The sequence below is a fragment of the Ranitomeya variabilis genome, chromosome 5, assembly GCF_051348905.1.
Source record: "Ranitomeya variabilis isolate aRanVar5 chromosome 5, aRanVar5.hap1, whole genome shotgun sequence".
Classification (NCBI taxonomy): domain Eukaryota; kingdom Metazoa; phylum Chordata; class Amphibia; order Anura; family Dendrobatidae; genus Ranitomeya; species Ranitomeya variabilis.
Genome location: NC_135236.1, coordinates 513156022 through 513172778, shown reverse-complemented (window position 1 = coordinate 513172778; position 16757 = coordinate 513156022). Strand labels below are relative to the sequence as shown.

General features: G+C 43.8%; 1 protein-coding gene across 9 annotated transcripts in view; it reads right to left on the bottom strand.

Moving 5' to 3' along the window:
• The window catches only part of SH3TC2 (SH3 domain and tetratricopeptide repeats 2), a 167378-nt gene that overhangs the window by 34463 nt on the left and 116158 nt on the right, over positions 1-16757 (bottom strand). For all 9 annotated transcript variants that reach the window (XM_077265771.1, XM_077265773.1, XM_077265774.1 and 6 more), the window contains one exon: positions 5116-6819. In XM_077265771.1, the coding sequence (XP_077121886.1) occupies positions 5116-6819 (1704 nt within the window). The remainder of the gene's footprint in view (positions 1-5115; positions 6820-16757) is intronic.

Genomic DNA, 16757 nt, shown 5'->3' with positions numbered 1-16757 from the left:
ATGCAGAATATTGCTCAAGGGTCAAATTTTGATAAAGTGGATGAGCATAATAAACACAAATCATTATAGCTAAGAGTTCCCGTATTCTTTCAATGGACCACTAAAAAACGTCTGTCAGCCCAACCAGACAATATAAGCAGAGCAAATATGGTTAAATTCTCCATTTGGGTTTTTATAAAACACTTTTTTGTTTCGTGTTGTTTATTTACAATTTTTTTACTTAATTCTTGAATATGAGAGCAAATCATGAATTATGCACAAAATGAAAAATGCTGTTTTCCTTTTCTCTCTTTTTGCACTAAAAAGTCACATATTCTGCTAAGATATTGTAAAATGTGCACCAAAATGTCAAACATACATAATTTTGCTCCAGTGGAAGACTAGATTATATTTGTAAAAAATTGTACTTTTTACACAGTCACAACTGATGAATCAGCTGAAAACATTTGGATCCCCCAACCCAGCATACAATCATTAACATTTAGTTTAAACTGATATTAAAAGGGGTATTTCCATCTCCAAGATCCTTTCCCAATATGTAGTAGGTGTAATAATAATATTAGCTACTGAGCTACTGCAATGCCCTGCACAATGAGTAAGCAATAGCGATGAGCGAGTATACTCATTGCCCGGGTTTTCCCTGAGCGTGCTCGGGTGGTCTCCGAGTATTTGTTAGTGCTCGGAGATTTAGTTTGTGTCACCGCAGCTGCATGATTTACGACTACTAGCCAGCCTGAGTACATGTGGGGGTTGCCTGGTTGCTAGAGAATCCCCACATGTATTCAAGCTGTCTAGCAGCTGTAAATCATGCAGTGTCAGGACTCTGAACATTTTTTATTAACTTTTGTGCATTACTGCCTTTTTCCAAGATGGCGTCTTTGGTCTCATGTGCACTGTGTCTTCCTGCTATAAAACTCCACCCCAGCCTTCAGTCTGTGCTAGAGTATTCTGCCTTGCATCCAGCTCCTGACCTCTGATTACTCCCTGGCTATATACCTGCTCCTGTGAACCTGTGTGGTGATCCTTCTACTCTGCTCTGAGTTCCTGCTGCATACACAAGTTTCCAGTAATCCTCCTTCATCTGCTGCTCATGTTTACTTCCATCTGCATTTGCTGGACATGTAAGCTGTTGCTGCTCTGCAAAAACCTGAGACTATTAACCAGGCCTCCCTGGTTGAGCTAAGATATGTTTTGAACTGCCTTATAAGCATATCTATCTGTGTTTGGACTAAGACAAGGATTTATTCGTGTCAAGTATCCTCAAGAATAACTGTGCTTCATAGACTTTCTGCTTGATTGCATTTTCCTCTGAAGTTTCCTATAGACTGCTAAGCTCCGTTTAATATTTGCACCAAGTGTTGTGGACTTGAGTTTCTCTCTGCACCTGTTTGAATCACCGTGTGATAATATAAACTTTACCACTTATAAAACTGTGTCCTGTAGTTGTCTTGTTCCACGCAAAGAGTCTCCTGAGTTATCCCCTATAATTATTACATGCAGCTGCATGGACAAAAACTAAATCTCTGAGCACTAACAAATACTCAAAGAACACCCGAACAACGAGTATACTCGCTCATCAATAGTAAGCAACATAGAATATCAGAAGAACTATACTACATTTCTAATTGAAGTTATTTGGTAATATTATTATTACACCTATTGCATACTGGGATAGGATTTTGGTGATGGGACTACCCCTTTAAGTGGCTTTAGACATTAAAGAAACCCTCCCATTAAGTTTTTTTGTTGTACTACATCTGTGCATATATGCATGTAATATAGTGTGAGTGTGTTAATACACTCACCTACTGCTGCTTTCTCCAGAATCCAGCACTGTTCTGCTACTCTTCTCAGTGACGTCACCACTCTTCAGACTATCCGGCTCACTCTATGCTGTATCCATGAGCCGGGAAGTCTGTTTTACAATGTAAGCCTATAGAGCAGTGTTCCCCAACTCCGGTCCTCAAGAGCCACCAACAGGTCATGTTTTCAGGATTTCCTTAGTATTGCACAGGTTATTGAATGCTTGCCTGTCCAGGTGATGCAATTATCACCTGTGCAATACTAAAGAAACCCTAAAGACATGACCTGTTGGTGGCTCTTGAGGACCAGAGTTGGGGAACACTGCTATAGAGCTTCATTCTAATGCTCCATAGGCTTACATTGTAACAGTCACTTCTGGATCACGTAGAGCACTGGATTTCAGAGAAGGCGGTGGTAGGTGAGTATATTAACACACACTACAATTCATACACATACACACAGATTTAGTACAAAAAAACTTCTATAACTTAACTGACTTTAAAAAAAATAAAAGAAGACTAAGGAGCAGATGAAAAACAGATGAAAAACACCAAAGACTAGACATAGAAAGGCACAAATGCAATAATGAATCAAGCTCATGGTCTTATAGGGAATTTAACTCCTATAAAAATACCTTAAGACTATGTTCATACATTGCGTTTTTGCCGTGTTTCTGTCACTTTTTCCTGCCCGGATTTGTTAACAAAACCTAAAGCAAAACCTGATGCTAGCAAAGTGAATGAGAAACCTGAAGTTTTATTGCACACGTTGCGTTCGTTTGACTTGCAGATTTAGTGCAGAAAATAATCTGCAGCACGTCAATTCTCTGAGTGTTTTTGCCCTGTGTTTTTGACCACTCAAATCAACCAAAAATGCAGGGCAAAAACATAGTAAACAAAGCGCCAAAAACGTTCTTTTTGCAAATAAGTTTTTCCTTCCAAGAAATGCAGAAATGGTGCAGAAATTTTCTCAACGTGTGCACATACCGTTCTTTATTAGTGTTATTAGTATATTAGTGTTCTAATCACTTTGTCTATTCTATAGAAACTAAAGTTTAATCAAATATGCTAACTAGAGAGCTTGTTGCACCCACAGCGTGGCCAACAGGCTCAATGCACCATTCTGTACAATGGATTTGCGTGTTCCCACCTCCTTTACTGGTGATTGGCAGCACTTGTTAGATGTCCAGTTCCCACCGCTGCACAGGGGGAATCTCGAGCTGCGGTCTCCCATTCTCCTCCAGCCGCAGTAGAGCCTGCTCAGCGGAGACATCGGTCCCAGCGTCTGGCGCAGCCTGATACTGTGCGAATGGTTACTGCTGCCTTTCCAGGCTTTGCCTTTGTATCCAGCACTGGTCAGCGGCAAGCAGGCTTTTCTGGGACTAAGTCCTGCTTTTCATGCACTGAGCATGCCCACGGGAGGACCTCTCATTGGAGGTCGGGGGTCTCACGCTCAGGTCCTGTAGCAGCTCCCATTGGTGCACCAGGAAGGTCCTGAAGAGCTGCAACTATAAAAGGTTTGCATGGCCGCACGGCCATGCACTAGTATCAAATGTGTTTGGCTTATGCCAGTGGATACTCTACCACTCAGTATATATGTGGTATGAGGCTGTAGCTTTGGGACTGTACACTCAGGCAGGCAGCTAGGGTCAATGGGGCAATTAGCCTTGGCTTAGCATCTGGTCCCTTCATGTGTGCGGTTAGCACAGAAGAGTTCCAGAGCAATCACAACCCTAGTTAGGGTAATATTTTTGTGTACACCGTGATTCTGTGAGGCAACAGAGATTGCTTCCAGTTCATACAGGGTGAAGCTTAACCCATGTGTGAGCTCAAAGGTTATCCGCCGTTACTTAGCAGCAGATATCTCTGCATGGTGGACCCTGGGCTGCGAACGCACCTTGTAGCTACCTATCTATACTCGGTGCATTTCGCTAGCCCTAACAGCGCTGGCTTGTCTGAATTGAGCAGACAAAACCCAGGCCAGTCAGAGCTGTCAATCACCAGTGGGTGGAATGGTGCACTGAACCTCTTTGGCAACGCCAAGTGTGCACCAACCATCTTCATCAGTATGTTTGACTAAACTTCAGTATCTGATAAATAGCGGCAGCAATTAAAACACTAAAACTGTGATTTTTTTAATTTTTATAAGTGCTATATCAACTACAAGGTTATTTGCTTAGTTTATACTGTCAATTTGGGCTGGCAGACCTCCTTCAACTGTTGATCAACTTTTCCATGGCTTCTGTATGCTAGGAAATTGGCATCAAAATCTCTCAAAATTTGTGGTAATTGGTATTTTTAGATAACTTTACTTCATAACTTGTTGCCCATTTGTGGCCGTTCCAGTACTTTTTCAAAAAGTGGATGGGTTTTAGCAAAAGGGGGCATGGTGTATCATAGTTATATAGGTTGAAAAAAACCTAGGTCCACCAAGTTCAACCTTTCCCTAACAATTATACATTTTGTCATTTTTGTTATTAATTTAACTATAACATATAATGTTATGTGTATTGAGAAACTCATCCATCCCATTTTTTACAAGATGTTATAGAGTGTGCCATTGCTACCTCTTGTGGTACGGCATTCCACAGTCTGACTGCTCTAACTGTAAAGAACCCTTTCCTATTTAGCTTCCAGAATCACCTTTCTTCCACCCGTAATGAGTGCCCCCTAGTCCTCAGTATAAGTCAAGTGCCAGTCCTTTGTAGTGGCCACACATATATTTATACATGTAAATGAGATTCCCTCTGAGGCGTCTGTTTTCTAAGCTGAACAAGCCCAACTTTACCAACCTCTCATCATATGAGAGGCCTTCCATCCTTTGTAATAATCTAGTTGCCCATATCGTAATGCAACAAATTTACTATATCGTAAGAAAGAAAAATGGTGTACATTGTAGCTGAAATTTACTCATGGTTGGCATAAATTTCATTTTCTAGTGCATGTACTGTCCAAAAGATGCGCCAAATTCATCACATTTATTAAAATGGATGCAATTGTTAATATATTTGGCATCTCTTCTACATTGGACAATAGGATGAAAACATACAAAATGCCGGCATTGATAAAATCTCCTCAGAGTGTCCTGGGACAGATTAATTTCCAAAAACATATGGCTAACACAATTACGAAGTCTCACACTTCTGAATTATTTTCTATAAGATGCGATCACAATTTTAGTTTACAAACTTAAGAAGATAAAACTTCTAACAGAATGGCTAAAAGAAATGTGTTGCAATTTCAATATCTCTTGTAAGTATAGTTTTTGCAAAATAGGATTTTTTTTAGTAAATATTAAATAATTGGTACTTACTTTTTAAGTTATTGGACTTCATAGCAAATAGCAATGCGAGTTCAAAACAGGCTTTGCCATCTTCAAGCTTTCGCTGTTCAATCAGAATTTTCCCTAACCAGTGCAGAACCTGGGCTAACTCTCTTTCTGCATCACCGCTGTCCTGAACATCTATAAAAAGCTGGACAGACTTAACAAAATATTTCTCTGCCATAATAAAAGCTTGGCAGGACACAGCCAATGACCCAAGGTTTCCTAGGGCTATGGCTTGGTTTCTTCTGTTGCCTGTTTCAGTAGCCATTTTAAGGGCATATGAGTACCCTCTTGAAGATTCATGTACCTTTTTATTCCTCTTCTGTGCATTTGCAAGTAGATTATGCACAACACCACACTGAGTAGTACTGTCAGTTTCCTGCATAGAGTCTAAAAGAGGCATTAAAATATGGCAAGCTTGATCAAAATGGCCACTCAAAATATATAACCAACCTAAAAACAGAGAAGATTCAAAAGTTTCTTCTTCACTGGTCCATCTTCCTAGTTCAACAGCCCTTTTAGTATAACTAATGGCACCAGATAGAAGACTTTGCTGGAGGTAGAGCTTGGCTAAAAGGAAACATAGTGTTCTTTGAGCTTTTATATCGCCACTTTCATAAGAAGAGGATAATGCATGTTTTAAATAAGGAGCAGCTTGAGCTGGAATATGATTGCCTTTTAGTGGAGAACCCATAATTTTGGATATATTTTGCATAATTACACCAACTCTCCACAAAAGAGATGGCATAATTTTCTTGCCAATGAATTTGTACAGTCTGGCTGATGCCAAAGCAACATGAGGCAGGTATTTTTTATCATACAAGTAACTTAAAATGGGCATTACACTTGTACTGGAATTCAAAGTTTGGGAACAAGAAGTAATAAGAAGAAATTGCAAGCGTTCCAGAAATGGTAGGGCATCATCATGCCTTCCTAACTGATATAGCAACCGGAATATGAGGAAGCAAGTACGAGATTCTAAGGAGGCATTGTTAACAATTACAGCTTTCCTAAAAACATATTTTAGCACCTCAAGCTCATTCTCTGAACTAAAGTTATGCTGACATATGCAAGTTAGAAGACTGGCAGCTTTTTCCAGCAAAAGTTCTTGCTTAGATTTCAAATTTTGCTTCAAGTAGATAGCAGATAAATTCCCATACAAAGCAGCCAAAAGTTGCAAATCTAGAAATCCATGGCTAATGGCACTTAAGGCTTCTTCAAAGTAAACTCTTGCCTGGGATAGCTTCATCCTCTTGGCACAAATCCGTCCCAGAAGGAAACAACATCGTATGTGTGCCCAAGACATGTTATTCCTTTTTGCCCAGTTCCGGGATGTTTCCAGGTACATTACCAAGTCTTCTTCTTCTGAAAACCCATAAAATGTTGAGTTTAGAAAAGACATAGAAAGGTCATATAAGGGCAGGAAATGAGAATCATAGCCTTCTTTATTGAGGAAGGTCAACACAGGATCAAAAACTTCAGAGTCTTCTAGATCTCCGGCATTTAAATCAACAAAGAATTTCGGGTCATCAATATCTTCCTGTCCATGAACATGGAAGCCTTCAACTACGTATCTCCATTCAGAATCTGGACTGGACTTTTCAGATATACTGCATTTAGAAGATTCACTTAAAGCTACAATTTCCTCCCAGCTATCTGAAATCTGTGTTTCACCAAACTCTTCCATTCCACCTGAAAAAGTACAATATAGTTTTAGTATAGATTGTGACAACCATTTTACCAGTTAGATGTATTTTAAACACGATCTCAGTTAAAAAAATCAAAATATGTTGAATTAAACCATGAATATTATCATTATACAAGCTTATTCAAATAATAATATAAATATTGGCTGACTAATTAATTTGTAAAATTGTGTCAGCATAATTTTCAAATAAAAACATTATATAAAAAAATCTTCATTGCATCAAAAGTGCAAAGAATAATAAATTACATTTTCCATTAGAGATGGGTGAACTCGAACAGTAAAATTCAGCGTCCGTAACGAACACCTACTGTTCAGGCATGGACACCGAACACAGACTTAACCAGGCAGTCCGTGTTACTATTCGGGTTCGGCTGCCCCAACACTGGTGTTTTTGACGCTGTCATGGGCATGGCATTGCGGCAAACACTGCTTCTGATCGGCGATGAAATCATCTCCACCGGTCAGAGAGCCACGGTTCCCACTCTGTCAAAAGACAGTGTGAGTGCTCAGCTGTGATCGGAGGTATAAAGTGTACCTCCAGTCACTGGTGTCAGTTGATGGGACTACAGCTCCCATCATTCAACGCCTGCTGCCAATAATAACAGTGAGAGCAGGATTGGCTGATGGGAGGATTCATTAGCCGACTCCGGCGCGGTAAATAAATATAAAAAAAAAAACAGAGTGGGTTCCCCTATATTTTTGATAACCAGCTAGGCAAAACTCACATCTGGGGGCTGCAACCCTCAGCTGTCAGCTTCAGCAAGGCTGGTTATCAAGAATAGAGGGATCCCCAGGCCGTATTTTTAAATGATTTAAATAAATAAAAAAAGGCGTAGGGTCGCCCCCATTTTTGACGACCAGCCTTGCTAAAGCAAACAGCTGGGGGCTGGTAATCTCAGGCTGGTTAGGGTCCATAGATATTGGCCCCCACCTTGCCTAAAAATAGCAGCCCGCAGCTGCTCAGAAAAGGCACACCTATTCGATGTCCAATTCTGGCACTTTGGCTCTTCCCACTTGCCCTGTAGGGGTGGAAAGTGGGCTTAATATGTCAAGCCGATGGTTTAGTAATAGAGAGGCGTCTACAAGACAACTATCCATTACTAATCCTTTAGTTACATGGTAAATAAACTCACAGCCAGAATAAAGTCTTTTATTAGAAATAAATCAAAACACACTGTTCCATTTTTATTTAAAAATAACAAACACAGCTATGCTCACCTAATGCCTAATTCCACTGAATCCCTCATCTCCTGTAATAAAACAAAAATGAAAAAACAACAATATCCCTCGCCTATCCTTTGTTCTGTCCTATGCCATAATACATGCCTGGTGATAAACAGTTTTCAACCTGGACGGTGCCAAGATGTGACCATCAAGGCTGAGAACTACTGGTGAATGAGCTACTGCGAGTGCAGCATCAGTGACCAGTGGTGATGTCACTGACGCTGTGTTCCCAGCCAGGCTGAACTGTGGTAACCTCGGTGAAAACCCAGCTAGCACCGTGAGAAAGTCGCACGGTTTAGAGACAAGTTCACCACAGTTCAAATTCACCACAGTGAAAGTCTCCCGGTGCACAGCGGTGAACTCGCCTCTGCACCTTGCGACTTTCTCATGGTGCTAGCTGGGATTTCACCGAGGTCACCACAGTTCAGCCTGACTGGGAGCGCAGCCTCAGTGACCGGCAGTAACCTCAATGACGTCACCGTTAGTCACTTATGCTGCAGCGGCTCATTCATCAGTGGTTCTCAACCTGGAGGGTCTCATCTTAGCACTGTCCAGGTTGAAACCTGTTTTTCCCCCAGACATGGATTACGGCTTAGGACAGAACGACAGACAGGTGAAGGATATTGTTTTTTTTTGTTTCAATTCTTTTACAGAAGACAATGGTGTCGTTGGAATAGGCGATGTCGTAAGTATGGTTTAATTAAGATTCATTAAAGTAATCTTTGTCATTCTTTTAATTAAAGGACATTATTCTTTGTGTGTGTCTTTTTATACAATATGACTATGGGGTTAGTAATGGGGGCATCTTATTGATTCCAATCCATTACTAACCTCGGGGTTTGATGTCACCTGACAATACAAAGGTGACATCAACCCCCAACTATTACCCAATTTGCCACCGCTACAGAGCAAGTGAGAAGAGCGAGTCTAAGTGGCAGAATTGGCATATTTCAGAAATGCGCCTTTTCTGGGGCAGCTGAGAGCTCATGTTTTTACCTGGGGGGCAGTAGCCATGGTCCCTTCCTAGGCTATTAATATCAGCCTACAGCTGTCTGCATAGCCTTTGCTGGTTATTAATTATAGGGGAACTGTTGTGAATTTGGATTCTGGGCTCCCCCGGTGGCTACTGGTGGAATTGAACTTGTGACATCATCTTCCCTGTTCACCTGTTCTGATTAGATCTGGGTGTCGCTATATAACCTGGCTTCTCTGTTAGATGCTTGCCGGTCAACAATGTTATCAGAAGCCTCTCTGTGCTTGTTCCTGCTCCCAGACATCTACTAGATAAGTTGGACATTCGTCCATGTTTTGTTTTTGTATTTTGGTTCCAGTTCACAGCTGCAGTTTCGTTACTGTGTCTGGAAAGCTCTTGTTGATCAGGAATTGCCACTCTGGTATTATGAGTTAATGCCAGAGTCCTAAAGTAATTTCTGGATGTGTTTTGTTAGGGTTTTCTACTGACCATGAAAGTATGCTTTCTGTCTTCTGCTATCTAGAAAGCGGACCTCAAATTTGCTAAAACTATTTTCCTGCTGCGTTTGTTGTTTCATCTCATATCACCGCCAATATATGTGGGGGGCTTCTGTCTCCTTTTTTTTGGGCATTTCTCTAGAGGTGAGTCAGGTCTTATATTTCCCTCTGCTAGCATTATTTAGTTCTCCGGCCGGCGCTGGGCATATAGGGATAAATAGTAGGACATGCTACCTGGCTACTTCTAGATGATGCGGTAGGTTTAGTTCATGGTCAGTATAGTTACATCTTCCAAGAGCTTGTTCCTTAGAGGCTTATGCTAGTTCTCTGGCCATGGAGATCATGACAGTTTGACCGGCCCACTAAAGGGTTAAAATCCTTGGTTGAGAAAGGAGAGAAATAAGAAGTCTGCTGAGAGTTTTTTTTTTTTTTTTCCTCTGTGCTCTTGATTGGATCACTTGCCAGTCTGTCTATGCTGCAGTCTTTCTTTTTTTTCTCTCTCCTTATAATCTTTGAATGGCTTTGTGTTCACCTGTTAATAATGGATCTTCAGAGTGTAACTGCAGGTTTGAATAATCTCACCACGAAAGTACAAAATTTGCAAGATTTTATTATTCATGCTCCGGTATCTGAGCCGAGAATTCCTTTGCCGGAATTCTTCTCAGGGAATAGATCTAGCTTTCAGAATTTTAGAAATAATTGTAAGCTATTTTTGTCCCTGAAATCTCGTTCTGCTGGAGACCCTGCACAGCAGGTTGGGATTGTGATTTCCTTGCTCCGCGGCGACCCTCAAGACTGGGCTTTTGCATTGGCACCAGGGGATCCTGCGTTGCGCAATGTGGATGCGTTTTTTTTGGCCTTGGGCTTGCTGTATGAGGAACCTCATTTGGAACTTCAGGCAGAAAAAACTTTGATGTCCCTATCGCAGGGGCAAGATGAAGCTGAAATTTACTGCCAAAGATTCCGTAAATGGTCTGTGCTTACTCAGTGGAATGAGTGTGCCTTGGCGGCTACTTTCAGAGAGGGTCTCTCTGATGCCATTAAGGATGTTATGGTGGGGTTCCCTGTGCCTGCGGGTCTGAATGAGTCCATGACAATGGCCATTCAGATCGATAGGCGTCTGCGGGAGCGCAAACCAGTGCACCATCTGGCGGTGTCCACTGAGAAGACGCCAGAAAGCATGCAGTGTGATAGAATTCTGTCCAGAAGCGAGCGGCAGAATTTTAGACGGAAAAATGGGTTGTGTTTCTATTGTGGGGATTCTACTCATGTTATATCAGCATGCTCTAAGCGTACTAAAAAGCTTGATAAATCCGTTTCCATTGGCACTTTACAGTCTAAATTTATTTTGTCTGTGACCCTGATTTGCTCTTTGTCATCTATTACTACTGACGCCTATATCGACTCTGGCGCCGCTTTGAGTCTTATGGATTGGTCCTTTGCCAATCGTTGTGGGTATGATTTAGAGCCTTTGGAAACTCTTATTCCTCTGAAGGGGATTGACTCCACCCCATTGGCTAATAATAAACCACAATACTGGACACAAGTGACTATGTGTATTAATCCGGATCACCAGGAGACTATTCGTTTTCTAGTGCTGTATAATCTACATGAGGATTTGGTGCTGGGATTGCCATGGCTGCAGTCTCACAACCCAGTCCTTGACTGGAGAGCTATGTCTGTGTTGAGCTGGGGATGTAAGGGGACTCATGGGGACGTACCTTTGGTGTCCATTTCTTCATCTATCCCCTCTGAAATCCCTGAGTTCCTGTCTGACTATCGTGACGTCTTTGAAGAACCCAAGCTTGGTTCACTACCTCCGCACCGTGAGTGCGATTGTGCTATAGATTTAATCCCGGGTAGTAAATACCCAAAGGGTCGTTTATTTAATCTGTCTGTGCCTGAACATACTGCTATGCGAGAATATATAAAGGAGTCCTTGGAAAAGGGACATATTCGTCCATCGTCATCTCCCTTAGGAGCCGGTTTTTTCTTTGTGTCAAAAAAAGACGGCTCTTTGAGACCATGTATTGATTATCGGCTTTTGAATAAAATCACGGTTAAATATCAATACCCATTGCCGTTGCTGACTGATTTGTTTGCTCGCATAAAGGGGGCCAAGTGGTTCTCTAAGATTGATCTCCGTGGGGCGTATAATTTGGTGCGGATCAGGCAGGGGGATGAGTGGAAAACCGCATTTAATACGCCCGAGGGCCACTTTGAGTATTTGGTGATGCCTTTTGGTCTTTCTAATGCCCCTTCAGTCTTCCAGTCCTTTATGCATGATATTTTCCGCGATTTTTTGGATAAATTTATGATAGTGTATCTGGATGATATTCTGATTTTTTCGGATGACTGGGACTCTCATGTCCGGCAAGTTAAGAGGGTTTTTCAGGTTTTGCGGTCTAATTCTCTGTGTGTCAAGGGTTCTAAGTGCGTTTTTGGGGTTCAGAGAATTTCCTTTTTGGGATATATTTTTTCTCCCTCTTCCATTGAGATGGATCCTGTCAAGGTTCAAGCTATTTGTGATTGGACGCAGCCCTCTTCTCTTAAAAGTCTTCAGAAATTTTTGGGCTTTGCCAACTTTTATCGTCGATTTATTTCTGGTTTTTCGGATGTCGTTAAACCATTGACCGATTTGACTAGACAGGGTGCTGATGTTGCTAATTGGTCCCCTGATGCTGTGGAGGCCTTTCAGGAGCTTAAGCGCTGTTTTTCTTCTGCCCCTGTGTTGCGTCAGCCTGATGTGACTCTTCCTTTTCAGGTTGAGGTCGACGCTTCTGAGATCGGAGCTGGGGCAGTGTTGTCGCAGAAAAGTTCTGACTGCGCCGTGATGAGGCCTTGTGCCTTCTTTTCCCGTAAATTTTCGCCCGCTGAGCGGAATTATGATGTTGGGAATCGGGAGCTTTTGGCCATGAAGTGGGCGCTTGAGGAGTGGCGCCATTGGCTCGAGGGGGCCAGACATCAGGTGGTGGTATTGACTGACCACAAAAATTTGATTTATCTTGAGACCGCCAGGCGCCTGAATCCTAGACAGGCGCGCTGGTCATTATTTTTTTCTCGGTTTAATTTTGTGGTATCGTACCTACCAGGTTCTAAGAATGTTAAGGCGGATGCCCTTTCTAGGAGTTTTGAGCCTGATTCACCTGGCAACTCTGACCCCACAGGTATTCTTAAGGAGGGAGTTATCTTGTCAGCCGTTTCTCCAGACCTGCGGCGGGCCTTGCAGGAGTTTCAGGCGGATAGACCGGATCGTTGTCCGCCTGATAGGCTGTTTGTTCCTGATGATTGGACCAGTAAAGTCATCTCTGAGGTGCATTCTTCTGCGTTGGCAGGTCATCCTGGAATTTTTGGTACCAGGGATTTGGTGGCAAGATCCTTCTGGTGGCCTTCCCTGTCACGAGATGTGCGAGGCTTTGTGCAGTCTTGTGACGTTTGTGCTCGGGCCAAGCCTTGTTGTTCTCGGGCTAGTGGATTATTGTTGCCCTTGCCTATTCCTAAGAGGCCTTGGACACACATCTCGATGGATTTTATTTCAGATCTGCCTGTTTCTCAGAAGATGTCTGTCATCTGGGTGGTGTGTGACCGTTTTTCTAAGATGGTTCATTTGGTTCCCCTGCCCAAATTGCCTTCTTCTTCCGAGTTGGTGCCCCTGTTTTTTCAAAATGTTGTTCGTTTGCATGGTATTCCTGAGAATATCGTTTCTGACAGAGGAACCCAATTTGTGTCTAGATTTTGGCGGGCATTTTGTGCTAGGATGGGCATAGATTTGTCTTTTTCGTCTGCTTTTCACCCTCAGACTAATGGCCAGACCGAGCGGACTAATCAGACCCTGGAGACATATCTGAGGTGTTTTGTGTCTGCTGACCAGGATGATTGGGTTGCTTTTTTGCCATTGGCGGAGTTCGCCCTCAATAATCGGGCCAGCTCTGCCACCTTGGTTTCCCCGTTTTTCTGTAATTCGGGGTTCCATCCTCGATTTTCCTCCGGTCAGATGGAATCCTCGGATTGTCCTGGAGTGGATGCGGTGGTGGAGAGATTGCATCATATCTGGGGGCAGGTGATGGACAATTTAAAGTTGTCCCAGGAGAAGACTCAGCTTTTTGCCAACCGTCACCGTCGTGTTGGTCCTCGGCTTTGTGTTGGAGATTTGGTGTGGTTGTCTTCTCGTTTTGTCCCTATGAGGGTCTCATCTCCTAAGTTTAAGCCTCGGTTCATCGGTCCGTATAAAATATTGGAGATTCTTAACCCTGTTTCCTTCCGTTTGGACCTCCCTGCATCCTTTTCTATTCATAACGTTTTTCATCGGTCGTTATTGCGCAGGTATAAGGCACCGGTTGTGCCTTCCGTTGAGCCTCCTGCTCCGGTGTTGGTTGAGGGTGAGTTGGAGTACGTTGTGGAGAAAATCTTAGACTCTCGTGTTTCCAGACGGAGACTCCAGTATCTGGTCAAGTGGAAGGGATATGGCCAGGAGGATAATTCTTGGGTCACTGCATCTGATGTTCATGCCTCTGATCTGGTTCGTGCCTTTCATAGGGCCCATCCTGATCGCCCTGGTGGTTCTGGTGAGGGTTCGGTGCCCCCTCCTTGAGGGGGGGGTACTGTTGTGAATTTGGATTCTGGGCTCCCCCGGTGGCTACTGGTGGAATTGAACTTGTGACATCATCTTCCCTGTTCACCTGTTCTGATTAGATCTGGGTGTCGCTATATAACCTGGCTTCACTGTTAGATGCTTGCCGGTCAACAATGTTATCAGAAGCCTCTCTGTGCTTGTTCCTGCTCCCAGACATCTACTAGATAAGTTGGACATTCGTCCATGTTTTGTTTTTGTATTTTGGTTCCAGTTCACAGCTGCAGTTTCGTTACTGTGTCTGGAAAGCTCTTGTTGATCAGGAATTGCCACTCTGGTATTATGAGTTAATGCCAGAGTCCTAAAGTAATTTCTGGATGTGTTTTGTTAGGGTTTTCTACTGACCATGAAAGTATGCTTTCTGTCTTCTGCTATCTAGAAAGCGGACCTCAAATTTGCTAAAACTATTTTCCTGCTGCGTTTGTTGTTTCATCTCATATCACCGCCAATATATGTGGGGGGCTTCTGTCTCCTTTTTTTTGGGCATTTCTCTAGAGGTGAGTCAGGTCTTATATTTCCCTCTGCTAGCATTATTTAGTTCTCCGGCCGGCGCTGGGCATATAGGGATAAATAGTAGGACATGCTACCTGGCTACTTCTAGATGATGCGGTAGGTTTAGTTCATGGTCAGTATAGTTACATCTTCCAAGAGCTTGTTCCTTAGAGGCTTATGCTAGTTCTCTGGCCATGGAGATCATGACAGGGAACCCAACGTCATTTGCTTTTGGGGTCCCCATTTTAATAGCCAGTAATGGCTAAGTATACAGTTGTGAGCTGATATTAATAGCCTGGAAAGTTCCATTGGTATAAACATCTGCCCCAGTCATCAGCTTTCCCTCTGCTAGTTAAGAAAATTATGCCAGAGCCCACACTGAGATCTCATCTACCGAGATCTTGGTGCCGAGATCTCCATCTTCCTGGAGTCCACCGCATAGAAAACCATGTAAGTGCAGGGGCTCTGAGCTTTCACAAAATGTCGGCAGAGCCCCCGCAGCACCGAACACCCTCAGTGGCACGCTACACATCCGAACACCCCCTCATCCCAGCCTGCGGCCTGCAGCAACGCTCCACTCTTGCCTCCTCCAGCAGCGACTCTGGGACCCCGCTTCACCTGAGCCACCACCACCATTGCTATTTTTCTCCTCAAAATTTGTGGTGCGTTTAATAATCCGGTGCGTCTTATAATTCGTGAAATAAGGTATCTATATATTTGTCATGACATCTTTATATCTATGTATTCTATGTGTATTTAATATGTGATTTTACTGCCAGCTTTTCAAAGAATGTAGAGGTATGGCTCTACAGGAAGTAGTTTTTTTTTCTCTAGGGCTACTCAACTTTATTAGCATGCATAAAGACAAGGGAGCCAAGCAATCACTAAGGAGGACGTCCTCCAGCTCGTCTTGTTAGAACGATTCTTTAATGGACTAACCACCGAGACACAGGAATAGCTTCGGGACAGGCGGCCAACGACTCTTGAGGAAGCCACTCATCTGGACGATGAACATCATGATGCCAGGAGGCCTCAGTTGTCCGGATTAAAGATGGTCACTAGGGGTCTGCCCATGGACCTGGTGGGCCCCAAACCACCGAAGATTGTAGGGGGACCAGCTCGAAACCCGGCCTACCACAGTTCCCCTGGGGCGCGATGCCACACCTGCCGTCAGCTGGGCCATCTGCAAAGACAATGTCCCAACCGGACTCAGCATACCCAGTGGCCAAAGGCAGGAACAGCTACCTTCAGCCGGGCCGCTGTACACTGCTACCAAGGCAAAGTTTACCCGACATTGGGGGCTACGACTAACCAAGGGGTGGAAGAGATGGAGGAAGTGCTGCATGAAATGGACCCCTTGCAGGCAGCCCGGGCAGATAATCGACAACAGCATCGGCAGGTCGTGTGGGTTAATGGGAAGCGTATGCAGGGACTAAGAGATTCCGGGGCAACTTTGACCCGTGTGAAGCCTCATCTCGTCCGGGACCAAGAGAAGACAGACCGGACAGTGGCAGTCCGTGTAGCAGGGGGAGCCATACAACGACTGCCCACAGCCCGGATTCACCTGAACTGGGGAGTCGGGGATGGCCTTGTTGAGGTCGGCTTGATGGAGGATTTGCCCGCAGATGTCTTGCTGGGAAATGACTTGGGGCCCATGTTGTCTGCCTTCTCGGTTGCCCCTCTGGCTGAGACATATCCTGTGACTACCCGGAGACAAGCTCGAGCTGCGGAGGCGAAATCACACTCAGAGGAGGCCCAGGTAAGACATCCCAGCCCTACACGTATTCCCATAGCCAGGCACATTTCTTGGGCCACATCAGATGAATTTAAGAGGGAGTTACCTGTGGATCCTTCATTGGCGGGATATCGTGGGAAGGCACAAGAGGGGAGAGGGGTACTGGAAGGGGAACAGTTTATATGGAAGCAGGGACTCCTCTACCGGATCACAGAGCAGCACCACACAGGGACGAGCCCCACTATAAAACAACAGCTGGTAGTTCCCAAGAAGTACAGGCAGGAGTTACTGCGAATCTCTCATGACATACCCTTGGCCGGGCACTTCGGCGTCAGTTGCACCAGGCATCGTCTGACACAAAACTTCTTTTG